The sequence below is a fragment of the Melopsittacus undulatus genome, chromosome 16 (genome assembly GCF_012275295.1).
Source record: "Melopsittacus undulatus isolate bMelUnd1 chromosome 16, bMelUnd1.mat.Z, whole genome shotgun sequence".
NCBI lineage: Eukaryota > Metazoa > Chordata > Aves > Psittaciformes > Psittaculidae > Melopsittacus > Melopsittacus undulatus.
Window position 1 is genome coordinate 4,172,769 of NC_047542.1, and position 19,731 is coordinate 4,192,499.

Here is a 19,731-nt window from a genome sequence, read left to right on the forward strand (position 1 = left end):
TCTTACAGAATACTGTACACAATGTTCAGCACTTTTCAAAGCTGGATTTGTGGCTCTCACTGGGCTGTGGGAGGGTCATGTCAGCATTTAGAGCTATCGACTCACCAGATCTAAGCACCCAGAAGAGATTGGGAAAGTGCCTGTTGTAGGTGCTAATATATATCTAAGTTCAGTTATTAATGGGTACAAAAATCATAGAATCATAGAATAGTTAGGGTTGGAAAGGATGTTAAGATCATCCAGTTCCAACCTCCCTGCCATGGGCAGGGACACCTCACACTAAATCCTCTAGAACCTCTTTAGGAATGCTTTTGTTTCTCTCCCTGTGTCTCCAGTAGCTTTGTAGCCAGCAAAATGACCCCTTCTTCCACTGGCAAGTGCCAGGAAACAAACCTACTCTGCCAAATACTTCTCTCAACCTCATGCATTTTGGACTTGAGCATCGGTGCGTCAGCTGCTTCTCCCTGAGTGGTCCTGGCAGGGAGCTTTGGTTGACAAGAGAAGTGAGGAGATTCTTGTTGGGCTGACAGGCTGGAAGATCAGCGCAAACTGAGTGTCCCTGCTGGTGTTTTTAAAAACTAGAGATCTGAACTAAATCTGTAGTCACATTTTTTACATGTTCCTGGGTAATGGAGCAGCAAAATCTCAGCTGAGCTGTCATCCCGTCCTGAGCCTTTCCTTCCTGGGGAGAAGGCTCTGGATGAGGTGGGACCAGTCTTCCTGCTTGCTTCTTGGTAAAGAAACGTTTCTTGAACTGCTCAACAGCAACATATGGTTCAAGAAACAGATTTTTTGGGGTGTTGCTGCCACTTGCAGAGCAGGAGACAACGTGAGATGTGCAGGCAGGAGGAGCAAACTTGTTTTGGAGGGGAGAACAGAAACTGCTCTGGGCATCCTACCTTCCAAGTCTCTACTTCATGTGAAGTGCTTTTTTAGAGTCGGGTTAAAAGCTCTTTCAGTTGTAAATGGCAAGGTTCCTGTGCCTTGGTCTGCACTGAGGAGCATCCTGCATGCAAAACATGGTGCTGCCCCATTTCCCTCTGGGTGCTGCACCCACTGAACTGGGGTAGGAGTGGGCTCAGGTCCTAGTGAGCAGCTTTCACCATGAGTTGAAAATCCTTTGATTTTAGAAATGCAAGGGGAAAATAGTGTACATTTGAAGGATGAGGCCCTGAGTAAGGATGCATGAACAAGGGCTGGGCGTCTCTGATGACTCCCTTACGTGCTCTTCATCTCACTCTTTGCTCCACAAGTGCACAAGAGGCTGATTTATTTGAACTTAAATCCATGAGATGTGCTAATACCTGCTCTGGTGTGGATCAGGCTTCACGTAATAACCTCCTCTTGTTTCAGCTGGTTCTGCTGAGCAGTTGAATGCACTAGAACTTTTCTTCTCATGAATAACTAGTATTAACCTTCAAAGGCCTTTCTGTTAAAAAAGAACCCACCACCAAACTGCCTGGAAGAAGAACTAGGGAATATTTTGCTGTTGGGCATGACCAGAGAGTCTGTAGTAGAGAGAGAGGCTCTTGAATATGTTCCACTGTATGTTGGAAGAGAGTGGACAGTGATAGGCAGTGCCTAGGCTGCATAGGGATCTGAGGGAACTGTGAACATGGCACTTGCTGGAAGGCCAGATCCTTCCCTGTCTCCAGGAGGAGTACAGGAAGCCGCTTCCTCGATCCCATCTTGCAGCTGGATTCCAGCTCTCCCATACAGCACATGAGTGTCACAGAAGCACAGCACCATTCCTTGTGGGAGGCTGCTGCGCTGCGTAATGAGCACTTAGGTGGCAAAAGAGAGAGAGGGAAGGAGCCCAGGGACAGGAGTGGGAATAGGGAACATCTCAAGCTCTGTGGAAGGAGGCAGTGGTGCTGCACATACCGTCAGCTCAAGGGCTTCATTGAGCAGGCCGTTGCGCTTGCTGTGAAGGTAGGCATTGGAGCTGCCCGTCTTGGCCACTCGAATCCTCGCAAGCCGGGCTTTCTGTGGACAGAAAACAAGCTGAAGTTAGAGCCTGGAGCTCTGAGCGCCTGGTCCTGTGCTGGCAATACCGGGAAGAGGGAAAATTCAGGTTCTTGCTCTGCTAAAAAAGCCTGGGGGTGAAATATGAGGGGTGCACAGCCAGGACAAGGTGCTGTGGGGAACAGTTCTGGCCCCAGGAGTCAGTTGAGTACATCTGTCTGAAGCATGTAATCTGTCACAGAGTGTTAACAGCCCTTCCAGAGACAAGAAATGGGGTCCTGCAGATTTGTTTATCCTTGCAAAAGTTCATTGTCTTTTAAAAGACTATTTTTTAACGTTTTTAATTGAAAGTTAATAATTTTTGGGAGGTGAGATGCACAGTGACCAGGGACACTTATCCTGGACATATTCCTGGTGTGTGCTGAGGCGCTGGCACAGGGTGCCCAGAGAAGCTGTGGCTGCCCCAACCCTGGCAGTGCTCAAGGCCAGGTTGGACACAGGCTTGGAGCAGCTGCTCCAGTGGAAGGGGTTGGAACTGAGGGAGCTTTGAGGTCCTTTCCAACCCAAACCAGGCTGGGATGCTGTGATTCAACTCTTCTCATTTTTACTTGTCCCTGACCTCCTTGACTTCCAAGGGGCCAAGTCAGATGATAAAAAGCAGTCCAGAATAAAGGAAACAAGGAAAACTATCGAGTCCCTTTTCCTTTTTGATCACTCTGTTGTTAGCGTTGCAGTTTTTCTTTTAAGAGCAGTCTGTGCCAGCTTCTCTGTCAAGTGCTGATTTGCCTTTTTCTTTTCTACTATTAATTTATGACTCAAACACCATTAAAAGTAAATACATGAAATAGCTGTGGCTATTAAAAAATAATTACATTGTGCTGTAGCTTAAAATGCTGCATAATCTTTTAAATAACATGGAACTCGTGATTTTCCTTTCTAATTAGAGGTGCTGATGGGTAGACACTGTAGGAAGAGTAAAACCAAGAGGCAAATACCTGCAGTGGGTCCAGAGAGTGTAATAATTCCAGGAGCTCTATTATTGTACACGTGTGAGTGGTTCTGGCCCTCAATAGCTGAAAGATTTGTTTAACCTTAAGAGCTTCTGCTTAAGCAGACAGTTTCTCAGCAGTGACACGTACAGGATCCCAGTTTGCAGCTTTAATTGGGTGACACGGAGCATGACCAGTCTGAAAAATACATCTTCCTTTGACACCCAAAATGGGGACATCCAAAATTGACTTTCTTTTCTATACCTCACCTGGATTTCATTGTCCCATTTTATCGTTGAGACTCCAATGGCAGTGAGAAGAGAGTGAAATCTCTGGTGAAGCTTTGCTCTGTGCTGGGGTTGAGGTATCTCCCAGGGCTCTATGTAGGGACATGAGGTGTATTTGTAAGGCTGGGGATACAACAGGACAGTGAAACTGAAGCTTCAGGTTTTCTGAAGCCTTTCCCAGCTGCTGTGTTGCTCTAGGCCCCAGATAGGACTGGGCTGAGACTGTCCTCTGGAACAAAGACCCTAGAGACTACTACTACTGAATATGAGTTAAGGGGAGAGAACAGGGAATAAGAGACTGAGGATACTCCATGCATTGCCTCTCTGTTCCCATTAATTACATTTCCATTAAATTACTTCTGTTTGCAAATGTATGCCTTTGTGTTTCTGTTCCTTACTTTCTGCAATGATCCCCTCTCTTCTGTGATCAGGACTGGGTATTGGAATCAGTGATGGTCTTTACAGTGAGGCTCTGATGGCAACCACAGAAGGCTTCCAGTTCTTACTGTGCTTGATGAAGTATCAGCTCCTTTGCTGAAGGAGTTGCCAGAGTCCCTGACTTCTCACCTACAGCAGGAAGGGTTCCATCCTCATCGTCAGTTCAGCCAGTTGTTAAAGTGGATTCAGTCTCAGGCTTTTGTAATGAACTTTATTCCCTCTGCCTCCAGGCTAGCAGGGGATCAAATATTAATAGCTGTACTCCATGTGGACTGAAGATGGTTCATTTCTGAGGTCTGTTCTCTTTTCTCCTTTGAAACAGGGCCACTATCTAAATAATGAAGCCCTGTGGTTTTGGAGTTTAGAACAGCCATTGTTATTTTCACTAATGTCACTGGGGCAGGCCAGAAGTGAAGCCTATTCTCCATCCACAAAAGATAGTCTGGGTTAGTCACATGGCCCAGCTCTGTGCCCCATTGTGATTAGATTTGGTACATACCTTGATTAACTCAGCTAGAGAAGTTAATTAAAATTGGTGCCTAAGTTGGTTTGGCTTCCATCAGCCTGGAAAGAACTCTCAAACTGGAGTTCATGTTTCCATGGGGAAGTCTGTGTGTAAATGTGTGTTATTTGTAAAGCATAGTCATGGAGTGTCACAAGCTTTATGTGATATTTAGGTACCTGTGGTATGGGGATGTGGGATGCAGTACTGGCAGTAATGAAGGGCTCAAGCAGCAAAATGCTCCCCTCAGACATCTGCAGCAGGTTTGATGCTGTTCTGTGGGACTGAGCAAAGTGGACTGATGACATGAAGGGCACTTGGCAGCAATGTAAGGCTTGGTACAGTGTGGAAGCAGGAAAAGCTGCCTCTTCCCAGGGGTAAATTACAGAGGCAAAAGCCTTGAACTCGGGACTCCCCATGCAAGCTTTGGAGCAGCAGGATTTTGCATGGAACCATACTATGTGCAGTCACATATATCACTGTCAGAAGCTAGAATTAGGCTGATGAGCTCTTCCAAATTGTGCCAGTGACACATGTGGATATGCTCTTGTCATCCCTGTCCTGCAGAGCTCAGGACTCCTGGCCTGCAGGACAGAAGACAGACAAGTGGAGGACCACGTTTTCCTGTCTGTTTGGTGCAGATGTCTTTTGAGGGGGGATATCTGTGATATCTGTCTTCTGCATCTCATCCACAACTGTGACAGACTAAAGGTCATTAGGGCCAGGCCTGAGATCACTGTTACTGAATATAACCCCTGCATGGAGAGTCTAAAAAAGGAAAAGAAGCTGGCACATTGTGTCTGCATGTGGAGTGGTGAGAGGAGTTGCTAGGAAACCGCAGGATCTCAAAATGCATATGACCTAATCTGGAAGATAATTTATATGATGAAAATAATAATACTAATGACAGCCACTTACAGGTTAGAATGATTAATTTGGTGATCTTAGAGCCCACATGTTTCTGAGGCAGGATGGAAGGCAGGTCTCAGTAATGTCTAGCTCCTTACTGCTTAAGAATCAGAATAAGCAGGAGGGTCAGTGAAGCCCTGTCCATGTGGAATGCTGAGGTCCAACAGGGAGGATGGTGTAAGTGGCTGTCAGCATCCTGGGTGTCTGAATTTCCCAAAGGGAACAGACAGAGGAGAAAGAAGACTCTGTCTTGGGGAAGTGCAAGGAGCTGGCTGGGAAAATTGCTTACCAGATGGCAGGCCCAGGAAACAGCTAATTATTATTTATTAATGATTTTCATCTAGTTCTTACGGAGATAATGTTCACTCTTAATTTATGTGGTATAATAAACTATTAAGTTATAACCTATGCCATAATTTCATGTTTGCCAAACATCTTCAGCTTTCTGGATCTTGTGTGCTTGAGCAAGGAGATGAGCGGATTACATGTATGCCAAGTACTACAGGTATGGGTCCTATGTCCACTCCTGCTCCCTCCTTGAATTGGAGCCATTATTGGCATTATCCATCACAGAATGGTTGAGGTCATCTGGTCCAGCCCTCCTGCTCAAGCAGGACCACCTAGAACCAGTTCCCCAGGGCTGTGCCCAGGTGGCTTTTGAGTATCTCCAAGTATAAAAACGCCACAACCTCCCTGGGCAGCCTGTGCCAGTGCTTGCTCACCCTCACACTGAAAACTGTTTCCTGATGTTCAGACAGAGCCTCCTATGGCTCAGTTTGAGTCAATTACTTCTGAGCCTGTCACTGGGCAGCACTGAAAAGCACTTGGCCCCATCTTCTTTGTACCCTCCCTTAATAAGATCTCTTTGAGCCTTCTTTTCTTTAGGCTGGGCTCTGGACTTGAATTCTGAATGGAAGGAATGTGGTTGCTTTTAGGATATGGAAGAGATAACAAGCAGATTATACAGTTAAACAGGGGGTTCTGCAGCTTTAAGAACGGGGTTTAGAGTATGGAATGAGAAAAGTATTTTCTTGTAGTAATCCCAGAATGGTTTGAATTGGAAGGGACCTTAAATTTAATCCAGTTCCAGCCTCCTTCCACAGGCAAGGACACCTTCCACTAGACCAGGTTGTTCCAAGCTCCATCCAACCTGGCTTCTTTTCTCACCTTCCTACAATGATCTTGTCTATGGTACCTTTGACTAATTTTAGCATAAAACTCAGAAAGGAATTCAGCAAGACTTCCATGTGTACTTCTGAGTGGGAACTCAGTGCACATATGTAACTTGGAAAGGGAATGGATGAAACCTGCATCTGGTGGAAACTCGCTCAGCTCCCTGGCCTGTTGTGGTAGTTTTTCCTTGCGGAGAAGAGAAAGGAAAACTGTTCATATCTAGAAAAGCATTCAGAAATAATGGAGTGGACAAGACACTAAGTGCAGTCAGTGCAATCGGGCAACGCTCTCATCTGTCCTACTTAGGGCTCTGGGAAGCTGATCTGCCAAATCTAACAAAGCCTGGCAATGGGCTGAGCTGCCAAATTAGGACTCAGGGTTATTACACGTGTTTGAACGCTGAGTGAAATAATGGCTCTTTGAAAAGCAAATGGCCCATATAATAAGTGTTGGTTGTTATTCTGCAAGCCATGGTTCCATCTGGCTATTGTAACAGGCAGCCAGCCGAGTTACAGCACTGTTAGGAAAGTTCATTTCTGCACATTATTCGTCTGTCATTTTCACCTTTTTCTCCCTAAGAATCAGAGCATGCGCATTCGGACTTCCCTTCCTCTCAAACCTTTGGAGCCAAGCTTAAATACTCTGTCATTTTTGCTTTGGGGGAAGATGTTGTAGAGCTGCATATGGAAATGAGATAGTGTAGGACTCATTATATTCCTATATAATTTGATAGAACCACTTACAGTCAGACCTTGATCTTATTTTGGGCCTCTTCATTACTTTGCAGAGATGAAAAATTCCCCTCCCCTCCTCTGTGGCTCTCCTTTCAATCCTACCTTACCCTTGGCACCATTAAAGCAACAGAACATCATTTCAAATGCACTATATCATTTAATCTTTTCCAACACTAAAGGACATGATGTTCAGTCTATTTATAGAACAATGCACAGAATATGGAGTTTAATGGGTCTCGGCTTCTCTACCAGTCACAGATATCCAGGCTGGTTAAGCACAGAACTTTGACTGAAGTGGTGTAATATGCAAAACTCAGGAATGCAGGAGGGTCAGGAAGCCTCTGGAGCCTGGTCCCCTCCTACTGACAACTTCCTTTTGTCCATTTCTGTCTTGAACTTCACAAGGTCTGGCTTAAGCTTAGCGAAGCTCCTACTCCTACTGGGCATTTATTTTAGAGCTCCATTCTTCCAGCTAGAAAATCTCTTCTGAATTCCAGGCTGCATGTATTTGGTGCCAGTTTTACTCAGTTGTCATTGTATTGACGGTTTCTTTCTACATAGAGCATTCCCTTTCTGGTGTTTGCTGCATTCTACAGGAAAGAATAGAATAGAGTTTGACAATTCTCGCTTTATTCTTTTGCTTGACATTTAAGTAGTAAGCTTTTTTTGGAGACCATTTCATATTTTTATCCCTTGTTATTTCTAATGCCTTTTTTACTTACCTATCTATCCATTCACCCAGTAAAGGTTACAGTCAGACCTTTGTCTCTAGAAGAACTGACCTTATGGACAGTTCTTCCTTGATTGAAATATGTTATATACACTTACTGCATCTTGGCTGAAACTCAAAGCTTCCTCTGTGCTGAAGTTCCCATGCTACTGGTCCAGCTGACTGCCAGAGCTGATGCTCCTCGCTTCTGAAGTTTGCCTCTTGAAGTAATAATAATAATCATAGCATCCCAAACTGGTTTATATTGAAAGGATCTCCAGACTCATCCAGTTCCACCCCCTGCCATGGGCAGGGACACCTTCCACTAGAGGAGGTTGCTCCAAACCCTGCCCAACCTGGCCTTGAGCACTGCCAGGGATGGGGCAGCCATAATAATAATGATGCTAATAATAGTAATAATAATAGAAATTCCTTCTGTTTTTTCTATTCTTAATGGTGTAGCACATTTTAGAGGTTGGGTCAAAATCTCCCTGGGGATGTGTGATCAAAGAGGCACCATACCAGTTGCAGCGGGAATCTGGTAGTTTGTTTGAAATGAAGTATTATGTGCATTAAAATAAGGTGTCAGAATTTGTCTAGAAACATGTTACTTAACATCTTCTCAAGGAAAGAGCCCCATGTTTTCCTGCATCATTAATAGAGACGCTGGTGTTCTCCCTTAGTCTAAAATCAGGTTCTGTGTTTTGCTGGAAGCAAAGTGTGATGAGCATCTGTCTGCCTGTGATTTAGCGCTGTCTTTTTTAATCTGTGTTTCCAGATCTCACTTTTATAACACCTTTCAACCAGCTCACACCCTAATTAATAGCTACAAAGTATGCAGGGGATGGAGAAATTAACAGAATTTGATCTAGTGTCACATGCCAACTTACCAGACCTGATATATGAACACTAATGAATGGTGTGGAGGCCTGTGGGTAGCTATAGAAATGAAGGCAATTGCTTCTTACAGCGCTGCTCATGCCTCATCAGGCAGATGGTGAAAATGGGAGCTTGGGGACAGTGATCACAAAACCTTTGCATGAAACTCAAGGAAAACAATAGGCAAACCTGTAAAACTCGTGCCCTTCATTCTCCCCCATGGAATGAAGCCCAAAGGGAAGAGATAGTGGTAGGGGTGTTTTCCTGCCTCATTGCCAGCTGATGGGCATGTATGTGTTGTCTCTGACAAGCAGGTACCTACTGGCAGCAAGGGGACTGAATGGGGTTAAGCATGAGTGTGGGCAGTGTTGCTCTCTAGGCAGGTAGGGCCCGGAGCTGTGTTCCATCCCGCTTCTTTGTGCTATGAGCTTTCAACTCGAATTGACAGCAGTGGTGCTGGCTGGCAAAGGAGAATTGCTCAGACCTCATCAGATGACAATAGAGTTGCTGTGTGGTGCAGTTAGCTTTCTTACTGGAGCTGCTCTTAGTTGTTGTTCCTGGGGTCTCCAGGGACAAATCTCTGGCATTAGGCTTCTGGGGAAAAAAGTCCATCACAAACCCATCCCATGGTCCTCGTTGGTTTCAGCCTTCCAGTACCTAAAGCTGAGAGAGCTGAGCTTGTTCAGCCTGGAGAAGAGAAGGCTCTGGGGCATCCTTAGGGCAGCCTTTCAACACCTTAAGGGGTGAGCTTTAAGGTTCCTTCCAACCCAAATCATCCTATGATCGTGTGATAACTGAAGACTCTTAGAGGACTGTGTGGTTCTGCTCATGTCCTTACGCTGACAGCCACAACAAGTTGGCTCTGTGTTTGTGTGCAGATGTGGTGGGAGAAGCCTGCGGTGCTATCCTGGCACTGGAGCCGTTCTCAGCTGCAGAGCGGTGATGGCTGCGTCACTCTGGCCCTTGTTTGTGCATTCCAGCATCCCTTCATGTTCCCACTAGAATGGCTCCTAATTGTCCTAACTCAGTTGCTAACAGAGCTGATGCTTCAGATGTGAATAGAAACAGGCTGGTGCCTGCATACCGGGACTCATGGACAATGCATGGAATTGCTCTTTATTATTGTATTTGTTCCAAGTTAATGCTGAGTTGGGTCTAAGTGGCTGCACTCACAAGGAGAGCAGGTGGCTGGAATTACCTCAGGCAGCGTCTGCATAGTAAACAGAGGAGTTCTGCTGCACTGTGACAAAGAGAAGTGAGGAACTATTTCCTATGGAGCAGTTTGGTGGGTTGAAGTGCTTTCTCTTCCTGCGCAGCACTCAGTGATTTCCCCAGATAGATATGTTTTTGAGAATTATCTGTAAGTTTTATGTGTGCCCTCAATTCCCTTGCTTGCTCATGAACCCTTCTGTGCCAGCATTTACTCTTGCTCTACTTGCTACCCGTGACAGGTCAGGGGAGCACACACTGACACTTTGCTGCCTTGTTTGGTGAGTCAGCAAGAATCGCTTGTGCGAAAGCAGAGGTTTAAAATCCTGGCTATGGATGGTGTTACCATAGGATGGTTTCACTTTATGACCTTGTGTGTGTACAAAATCCTGCAAGAATCCACTGAGCCAGGGAAAGAAGTGGATTTATCCCAGTTTTATGCATGAAAAACCTGAGTCACAGAGGGGGAAGTTTGGAAGGGCGCTGCTGCTGCAGCATCGGTTTGTCAAAGCAGTGAGACTGGCTGTAGTGGGGAGACCAAAGAGGACAGCAGGCTCCTGCTTGTGCCTGGACAGAACGTGTCTCGGGCTGGTTGAGAGCCTGATGCAGTGCTAGATGTAACCAGCAGTTACTGTTTGATGGGGTTTTAATGACCTTCAAACAGCAAAGGCTTGCTCTGAATCAGCCTTTGCAGACCACTGCTGCTGGGTGGAGTGGGAGGGGTGCAGTGATGAGATTCTGAGAGTCTCAAGCTGGGCTCTGTAAGACATCTGGCAGTGTGTGAGCAGGGCTCTGCAGGGCCCCTGGGAGATGCGCTGGGAGACTGCAGTGTTCCCATCTCCCTGTTATACGTGAGCAGAGGGCTGAGAGCCCCCATTGCCATCCCAGCACCACGTGTGTCAGTGACAAATGTTGTTTTTCATCTGTTTATCACTGCTGTGGTACAAATTACTAAGCACAATAAGCTTTACTACCATTTACACCCACTTCTAGTTATGTTTTTTCCAGTGGCTATATCCATATCCATTAATCTAGACATAACCATCTATTGCAGTTGGCGAAGGGGTGTTTGAGCTGTATTCATTCTATAGCCTGGGAGCTGCATGGGATCCAAACTGCACCCAGCCCACTTGATTCTGCATTACTTATGCAGAGTGGTAAAATTAACTAGTTAATTAAGTTAACAGCAAAGAGTGATCACTAGAACCCAGTTCAAAAGGTAGGATAGGGCTTCGCAACCATTTCTGGCTGAATGTTTGGCAAGCAGGTCTCCTGTAAGGCGGTTTGGGCTTGCATTTATCAGACATCTGGGATGGAGTGGGCAGCATTAGCTATTACAAATCCTACCAACTGTGCTACTTAATGGAGCCATCTGGACAGAAGCTGCCACATACAAGCTGGACTTACAACAGGTAGAAAAAGGGACACCCTCTTGCTGAGGTGACAGGAGAGACCCTGAGGATGGATTAGTCAGGTTTGTAACACTGCAGGGTGTAACCTGGTAATGACTGAGACATGACATGAAAGGGCCTCAAGGCATGAAGCAAATGTCAAGTGGCTTCTGGATTTGTATGGAAGTAATTTCAGCTGGGCATTGGGCTACTGTTGACAACAGGCTTAATATTTCAATATACGGGCTTGCTTTGGAGGCTGAACCTATAACCTCTAGCTCACTGGTTTCAATCCTTCCTTTCAGAGGAGATATCTACTTGTCTTATGCAATTTGGGACCCAGGGAATTTGAAGTAGCTGAACTGATAGAAAATGTAATTTTGCTTTTCTGGACAATATGAAATTAAAGAGAAAGGATTCCTGGTTGGTTTATTGGTTTGCCTTGTGAACTGTATTAGGGGATATGACAAACAGGAAACAGGAGGAAGAGAAAGAGGTATCTACCCCAGCAAAAATGAAATAGCTTAAAAAAAATAATAAATAAAGAAAAGCTTTTTCCCTGTTGAAAACTGTTAAATATCAACACCAACAAAACCACATTCCATGCAGATTCATTGTGGTTGAAAAAACCCCGTTTTTTAAATGTCAGCCAACTCCACTTTAACCTTATTGTTTCTCTCTCTCCTTAAGTTCCCAACCCCATCCCCTGCTGGGACCTGAGTCATGTTCTGTTGCTGAGCTCTCTTCACCCAGCTCACAGCTTTGCTCCAGTCGCTTTTCCTGGCTGTTGTGTTCCATGCTCGGAGGTTCTCTAACCCACCTCCGAAACTGGGGTGTCAGCTGCACACCGGAACGTTTCAGACTGACTCCCCTGCTCTGCAGCAAGTCAATTATTCTAATGGCCTCGGTATTGACAGGCGCGTGGGCCGCCTCTCTCATGGGTACAGCGGTGACATAAATCTAGTATTAAGCATTCTCTTCATCATCGTCTTCCCTCCATCCCCTCTGCTGACTGCAGCCCTGTTTTCCATGCCTCTGGGAGTGACGGCTGGGTCTGGAACAGACTGTTTCTAATGTGCCTCTTATGGAACAATCAGAAAGATGTTTGTGTCCTTCCTCTTCCTTCCTTTTGGCTTAAGCCCCTTTTAAGCATCTCCATAGTTACCTCTTCATCAGCCTGCAGTCATAGCTGCCTGTGTGCAACCATCTCAGGAGTAGCTCTCACTGTCTGGAATAACCTTCCTCCATCTACTTCTCATTGACTTCCATCTGAAGAGATAGGTCTTCTCCCTTCATTCCTTTCTTCTGCTGATATTGGTTCTGTGATTGAATGCTTTAATTCATTCACCAGACAATGTGTCCACTCCTCTGCTTCACCTGATTTATACTATCTACACCTAATTTATACTATCTACTCTTTGATAGCCTGTGTTATAGTTTTCAGCTCTATATTATGGTTTTACGTGAGAGCAGCTCTACAAAATGATTTTGTCCTGGATAGTCCTTTTCTTGCCTAAATCTGGGTGTTTCTTGGAAACTTATAGCCTGGAGGATGAAATGAGAAGTCTATTTCAAGGCTTTTGCAGTACATTGCCTGTTCTTATAGCAAGTCAAAGGCCACCAGATAATAAATGAAGTAAATTGAACAGACTAAGAAGCTGTAGTCCTCAAAATCATATTTACTGCAGACCAAAACCCAGCACTGTGATTACTGAAGTTTTACATTTGTAGATGACAGTTTCAGTTTAGCCCCTGTGAAATGCACCACTAAAACCATGCTAATCCCTCTGAGATTATCAACCACTTCAGTATCTCGGCCCATTTAGCAGATCTGACCATTAAACTGTAAATGCACTTTAAGCAGGGTTTTCTCACAGCCTTTGAGCACTGACATCTCTGTGGTGCAGAGAGGAGGAGGCACAGCTCATTTGTACCTTTCTGAGCATTTGTTATCTCCCAAACTGAGATGATCTGAACAGCTTGGGTAAACTGAACCCCTCAGGGGGCTGGTCTAGTGATCTGCCTAGGTTCAGCCCTCCCTGTGCCCTCTGAGGCTGTTCTGAACTGCTTTAAATATGCTTTTGAGGGCTTTATGTCTTCATCTGCATGTGTGTTCATGTGTGCAGGGAGATGGGGCTGTCAACGATGGAGGCTTAGCCTGTAATGCTGCATTGACCTTGTTACAGCATCTTTTCTTATTGCAAAGCTGCCAGTGCACATTGCTCTTTGTCAGACATGGGCCCATTGAAGCAAGCCCATGTTTCTGGGAGCTCCTGGGTGGCTTACTGCCAGCTCTTGTTTCCCCATGGAAAGGGGACGCTGGATCTCTGGAATCATACTGCTGTAATGATCTAAAATTATCTGGCAGTCTTTCCATTGTGCATTTCTCTACTGTCCTGTTCTGGTGGGAATAATGAGGTCTGGGGTTGGATTCCCTCATCTCCAAATTCTGAACAATGACCTGTGCTACTCTTCCTACCACTGCTAAAGGAGAAGCATTTCAGTAGCTGTTAGTAGCTGCCTCTGCTTTCTCTTTCCAGGCTTGCAAAGTGGGAGGTGTAGTCCTCAAACCAGCACCAGATACATGTCTCCTTCTTCACATCGCATCTAGCTGCAAACTCAGTGAGAGACTCCAGCATTATCTGAATTACAAAGTCATTCTATTGTCAAACGTTTTAAGTGTCAAGTTGTCTTCAAAGCAAAGGCTGTGACATTCACTGGAGAACAGCATCATTTCAAAGTCAGGAGGGTCTATTCTTAGCACATCAGTCAGAAAAGGAAAGAAAAGTCTTTGGGGAAAAAAAACCCATCAATTTCACTAAAGTGAACCTTGTCAGAATGATCAATTCCTCTTCCATCCAGCTTGACCTGGTCCTTGCTGCATGCCAGAGGACAGAATTTGATGACAAAGCACAATAAAAGAAGATTGCCAAATCTCCTTGTAATTAATTCTCTTGCAGTGCAGGTTTGGCACAGAACAATTTAGCTCTCAAGTGATAAGATCACTGGTAGCTTGGGTTTGTTTTTCCTTTTTAAGGAACATTGCTCCTTAGTTAGTTGAAGGATTGATGCTGCTGTGTAATAGCTACCTCCTGGTATTTTATTCTCACTGTTTAAAAACCTCTTCCTGCTGGACCCCAACAGTTAAGAGAATATCATAACCCAGAGGGACACTGGGGCTGTGCTGCCTTCTCCTGTTTTTCTGCAGCCCCTCAGATCCCCCATGCACTGGAGAGCCCAGCCACACTTCCACCTTCCAACCTGGGAATGTCACATTCAGCCAGTGTGACTCTTGTACAGTACTCTTCCCTGTATTACTTCTCATTGGAAGACTTTAGTCTGAGTTCATAGCAAATAAATAAGTGTGGTCTATAACCTGACCTTGAAACCTACTTGTACCTTATGGAAGTTATGATTCTTGAGCTAAATAGAACTTCTTGTGAAGTGTTTATACTAAAACATACCTTACAAATGATTTAAGAGAGAAACATCATTCATTTAGCACACTAGAATATGAGTAAAGACACCTGTGCTGTTTCTTCAAAGCTGCTTCTTCTAAACTCTGCTTATAAGGAGCTTCTGCTGCTGGGCTCTTCATATTCAGGGGCTGAGAGTCTGCAAAGAGCTTTTTCCAACCTTCCTGGAACAGCCATGCAGATGCATTTGCATCTTTATTTAGATGGGGAGAAAAGTCTTAACTATTACTAAAACTTTCCTATTTTTGAAGAAGGGATTGAATTCCCTGGAGAATGATGCTGGAAGGAGTGTGGTATCAGAGCACACATCTCTGTGTGCATCCTGACCGTCTCCAGAGAGACCATCATTAATGTGCTGCTGTCTCTGTCTTTCTCTTCAGTATTCAGGCAGTGATGATCATGTGAAAATTACTCACACTTCTGACTTGAGAAAACTTTCTTAGCCCAGAAATTAATCCAGTATCAAGGGAATTAGAAATTCAAATGGGGGGAAATTATACACTCTGTATGTCAATACAGCAACCCTTCTAAAAGCTGCAATCAGTCATGCCAGCATTAAAGGTGCTGGTACATTTCCTTGTCCAACAGATAAAGGAGAAGGTGAATCAGAACAAGAACCTTTGCTGTGCTGCCTGGAGAGAAGGGCAGCCTCATCTGAGAGCACACACCTAGAAGCTGGTGCTGGAGCTTCTCTGTGTTGTGATCCATGGCTATGAACAAACCTATTTGTTAATTGTGGGTAGCATGGTTTAGTGTGAGGTGTCCCTGCCCATGGCAAGGGGGTTGGAACTGGATGATCTTAAGGTCCTTTCCAACCCGAACTATACTATGATTCTATCTTGCCTGTGTTTATCTGCTGCCCAAGCTACGCTGTAAAGCAGGCTCAGTCTCTGTGGCTCTGTGCTGTTTCAGCACAAGTGCTTTCTCTCAGAGTCTTCAGTCATTTAAATGGGCTGGTGCACCATCCCCTTAACAAACCTCTGTGGGAGTACTCCAGTCCGTCCTGTGCATTGACACCCAGCATGCTCCTGTTGCAAGTTAAACCTTATGCCTGCGTGCAGCCTCGCATTAAGCAACTTGCTCTGCAGATCATTTAAATTCATTAAATGAATGTAATGATCCATACTGGTTTCCCACTGTCCGGCTGCTGACTGAACAGTGGGTGGCACGGAGTGGATTTCCATTATGATAACTTTAGACTTTACCATCTCTATTATGTTGTATGACTAACCAAATAAACAACTCTCCCTCAGAAACACCTCCCCAGATTCCTGCAGTTTGATGTGTCACACGTAAGAGGCCAAACCTAACGCAGGTACGTGTAAAACCCAGCAGTGACTTACGGAGGCTTCAGCTCATTCCTGCATGATTCTGTCTCTGCCACTCTCCTTCTGTGTTTTGACTGCCAAATGTTGTGGTTTTGTAGGTCTTGTATCTCAGCTCTCTGCTGTCAGCTCCCTGAGATGCAGGGAGTAGGCATGGCCCAGATGCTTGCCTGAAGCAGAAATAGCGCATCTTTCTACTACTCTCCTCCATCAGCTCCCCTGAGTCTGGAATTTCTGGCAGGCAGCATTCCACAGGCAGAATAAAAACCCCAGACCTTTAGTTTGCAGTTGTTGTAAAAACCTGGGTCTGGTTGTGGTGTAATTCAGCTGACTGAAGTAGAGGTACAATGAATCTGCTGTACTTAGTGAATCACTGAGCTTATACTGGTAAAAGCTGTTCAGATTTCAGTACTCCCCTCACGTTACCAGGGGCTTTTGTGTATTCCCAGTGTCTGGTCTACGTTACAGTCTGCAGCTTTGAGGGGGGTATGTGTGCTGATAAGTCTATGTTTGTGGATGGATGTTTTCAAAACTCCAGAGAGGCAACAGGAACCAAGCAGCCAGAAAGATAAACAGCTCCTGTAATGATTGAAGGGTAGATGGGTGTATGTGTATGTTTATTTCAGACTGGTTTGTAGCGAAGGTGAGCAGTAAAAACCCCATTGCTTCTCATGTTTAAAATGCACCAGTTGACAGAGCATGCAGTGAACTGGCTTGCATCTGCATAAGTGCCACAGAGTCATGGAATGGTTTGTGTTGGAAGGGACCTTAAAGCTCATTCAGCTCCAACCCCTGCCATGGACAGGGGAACCTTCCACTGGAGCAGCTGCTCCAAGCCCCTGTGTCCAACCTGGCCAGGGTTGGGGCAGCCAGTTTCTTTGGGCACCCTGTGCCAGCACCTCAGCACCCTCACAGTGGACTATAGGCAGGTATAACATGTGAAGTTGAGCGGATGGATAACGCATGCAGGCTGCCCTCTGCAGTGCTCTGTTGTCCCTGGTGTCTCACAGGCCCATGGTGTCAGCAGGGGCTGAGCTCTCCTAAGCTTCGGTGGCTGTGGGGGGTCTCTTACCTTCTGTGCTCTCCGCTTGTCGGCTCTCTGGTTCTGGTGGTAAATTCGGCTGAAGTTGGAAACAATGACTGGAACCGGCAGAGCAATGACCAGCACCCCACTCAGCGAGCAAATGGAGCCAAATATCTTCCCAGCAATTGTCTTGGGCACCATGTCACCATAACTAGAGAGGGGAAAAGAAAAGAGGGAAGCCCCTCCTTCAGACAAGTGCAATGGCACCAAAAGCCTTTAATCGTCCCCTGAGTGTGCAGCAACAGGGGTGTCCAGGTTAGACACTAGAAATCCACCATGCAGGCAACAGTTCACGTGATGCTGTCATCCTGGAGATGACAGCTTGCACCATGCTTTGGCCATGAATTCACCTAAACCAAAGCAAGGCACTTGGGCTGCAGAAGAGCCATACCAGCTCAGGCAGCTGCTGGGTACATGAAGCTCACGTTCTTGCTCATGTAGTACCTACCTCGCTGTGTAGATGAGCACTAACAAACTGAAAACTGTATGTCTGCTTGTGAAGGGGTTCATTCCCTTGTACCCAGGTGCAAATGGGACTGCTTTACGCTTTGAAACCCCAGCAGTTCCCTCTGCAGTCAGAAATTTGGGGTTCATTCAGAATCTGGCTTTGCTAAAAGGTGAATTCTCACAAATAAGAGACCAGAAGAAATATCTTCAGACAAACCTCTGTGTTTGACTCAACAATCTCCATTAACAGCTGTAATTTGTAGGTTAAATAATACCAGCAGAACCCAAGGTAGAATATTCTGTTTTGCACAGATGGAGGAAGATGCTGGCTTAGGTTCTATGGGTTCTGCAGCACAGAAATCACTACTCTGTGATTCGCTGTTTGTGGTTTTACTTTGTGTATTGCAAAAGCTTTCTGCAGCAGTTTTAAACTTCAGGTTAAGCTTCAATGCTGTCCTTCTATAGAGAAAACCAAAGTGCTTTGCCTTACAGCTACTCACCTGTGCTGTAAAAAGGAGCATGGCTGTTATTCCCTCATGGAACATACGGTACTGAAACTGCTCTGGGACTCAGGCACCAGTCTGACTATTCTGGCTCACTGAATGCTGTGTTACAGCCAAGGAAACAAGGATTTTGAGTTCTGATTTACTGTTCGGCCTGACACAATCCCCATGTTGCATCCCAGGTGGTTGGGCCTCTTAATTCTAACCCACTCACGGTTCCCCTGTCTCCCAGCACAGCTTCTGATATCCAGAGAGCACCAGATGTTGGCAATGGAAACGTCATGCCCTGCGTTGAGCAGATGCAGTGGTAACCTCCATGGGAAGCTCTTCTCCCCTGCAGTTTGCCCTCTGGAAGTGAGTGCTTTCTCCTACAAATGGTTGATAGGCAAGTAAAAACTCCTGCAGAAAGCTGGATGTGGGTTGCAGCGGGTTATGATCATGTAACAGAAAGCTTGTTTGTAGCTAATGCCCCTGGAGTCTGATAGGAACATGATTAGCACAGCCACTGACTGAATTTACAGGCCTTGTTCTGTGAGCTGTTTATTACATGCTTGTGTACAAGTGTGTATTAATATCAATATTCATTGAAGTAATTTTCATCTGGAGGAGGGGGAAAAGCAAGCAGCCAAGTAACAGCAGGTTTGTGTACAGACCTCTGGTACTGGAAGGCTGTGGACAAACCACCAGGGGCTAGGAATTCCTGAGGTACCTCTGTGGCTGGAGAACATGATGCATTCCATGAAATCCCACTGCAAGCAGGCTTATGTGACCTGTCTGTACCTTGGAGCAGAGGAGAGGACCTGGGCACTGCAACCCGCTGGAGTTCTGCAGCACATGGGGAAAGGATGCTAAACCAAAACCTGTCCTAAGGGAGGCATTCCTTGTTTGGGAAGAATATGGGGAGGCCTCTAGTTGCTATCAGATGGTGTTTGGGATCTGTGTGCTTTGAGATGTTCTAGTGTTGATGCAGCAAATATTGGAAAGCAAAATGATTTACAGTCGAAGCTTTATTTTTACCTTTGTTGGTGTATGACTAACAGAAAGCTTTTATGGGAATTGAGTTGAGCCTAAGAATAATTTACATCCAAAGAGAAAACCAAATATTTCAAACCATCTCTTTTATCAGCTGAACTTCCACCCCCAGTCCAAGAACTCATTGGTGTGAGGGTCTGAGTAAAAGCAGAACTCATGGCACATTAACTGCTTGCTCCTGGAAGTCTCATCTGTTCTCCTAAGCTCAGTGGCTGGACAGTATGGCCAAACACATGGGCGAAGGGTGATCATCATCCGGCTATAACACTCTATGTTTTGGGAAAGGCTTAGTTTCAGACCAAGTGACTGTTTTCTATGGCATTTTCAGTTTTGGTTTTGTGTGTATGTTTGGTTTTGGTACAAATGCTTCAGGCTTCCCTAGCTAAGGCTTAATCATCTCGAGCAGAATCCTTCTCCTGCTTTTTACCTGCATTAAAACCCCTCAGAATACCTCAAATCAATAGAATGCTATTCATGTCTATTAACTTTGTAGCTGCTGCTTTATGCAGACATAGTTTCCGAGCTCGTGCTAAGTGACAAGATCTCCTGCCTCATTTAACAGTGCTCTAAAAAGAAATCTTTCTTGCTTTTCTCCTGCCACCCCTTAGCACAATAAAGCTGAAAATTAATCATATACCTCATGCATGATCCCAGTGACCCAGAGCACTGGGAGAAAGCC

At 45.3% G+C, this 19,731-nt stretch overlaps 1 protein-coding gene across 2 annotated transcripts in view; it reads right to left on the bottom strand.

Annotated features, from left to right (window-relative positions):
- The window catches only part of KCND3 (potassium voltage-gated channel subfamily D member 3), a 114,537-nt gene that overhangs the window by 11,522 nt on the left and 83,284 nt on the right, over nucleotides 1–19,731 (bottom strand). For both annotated transcript variants that reach the window (XM_005142822.3, XM_005142821.3), the window contains exons 2-3: nucleotides 17,059–17,221; nucleotides 1,885–1,986 (exon numbers count right to left, since the gene is read on the bottom strand). In XM_005142822.3, the coding sequence (XP_005142879.1) occupies nucleotides 1,885–1,986; nucleotides 17,059–17,221 (265 nt within the window). The remainder of the gene's footprint in view (nucleotides 1–1,884; nucleotides 1,987–17,058; nucleotides 17,222–19,731) is intronic.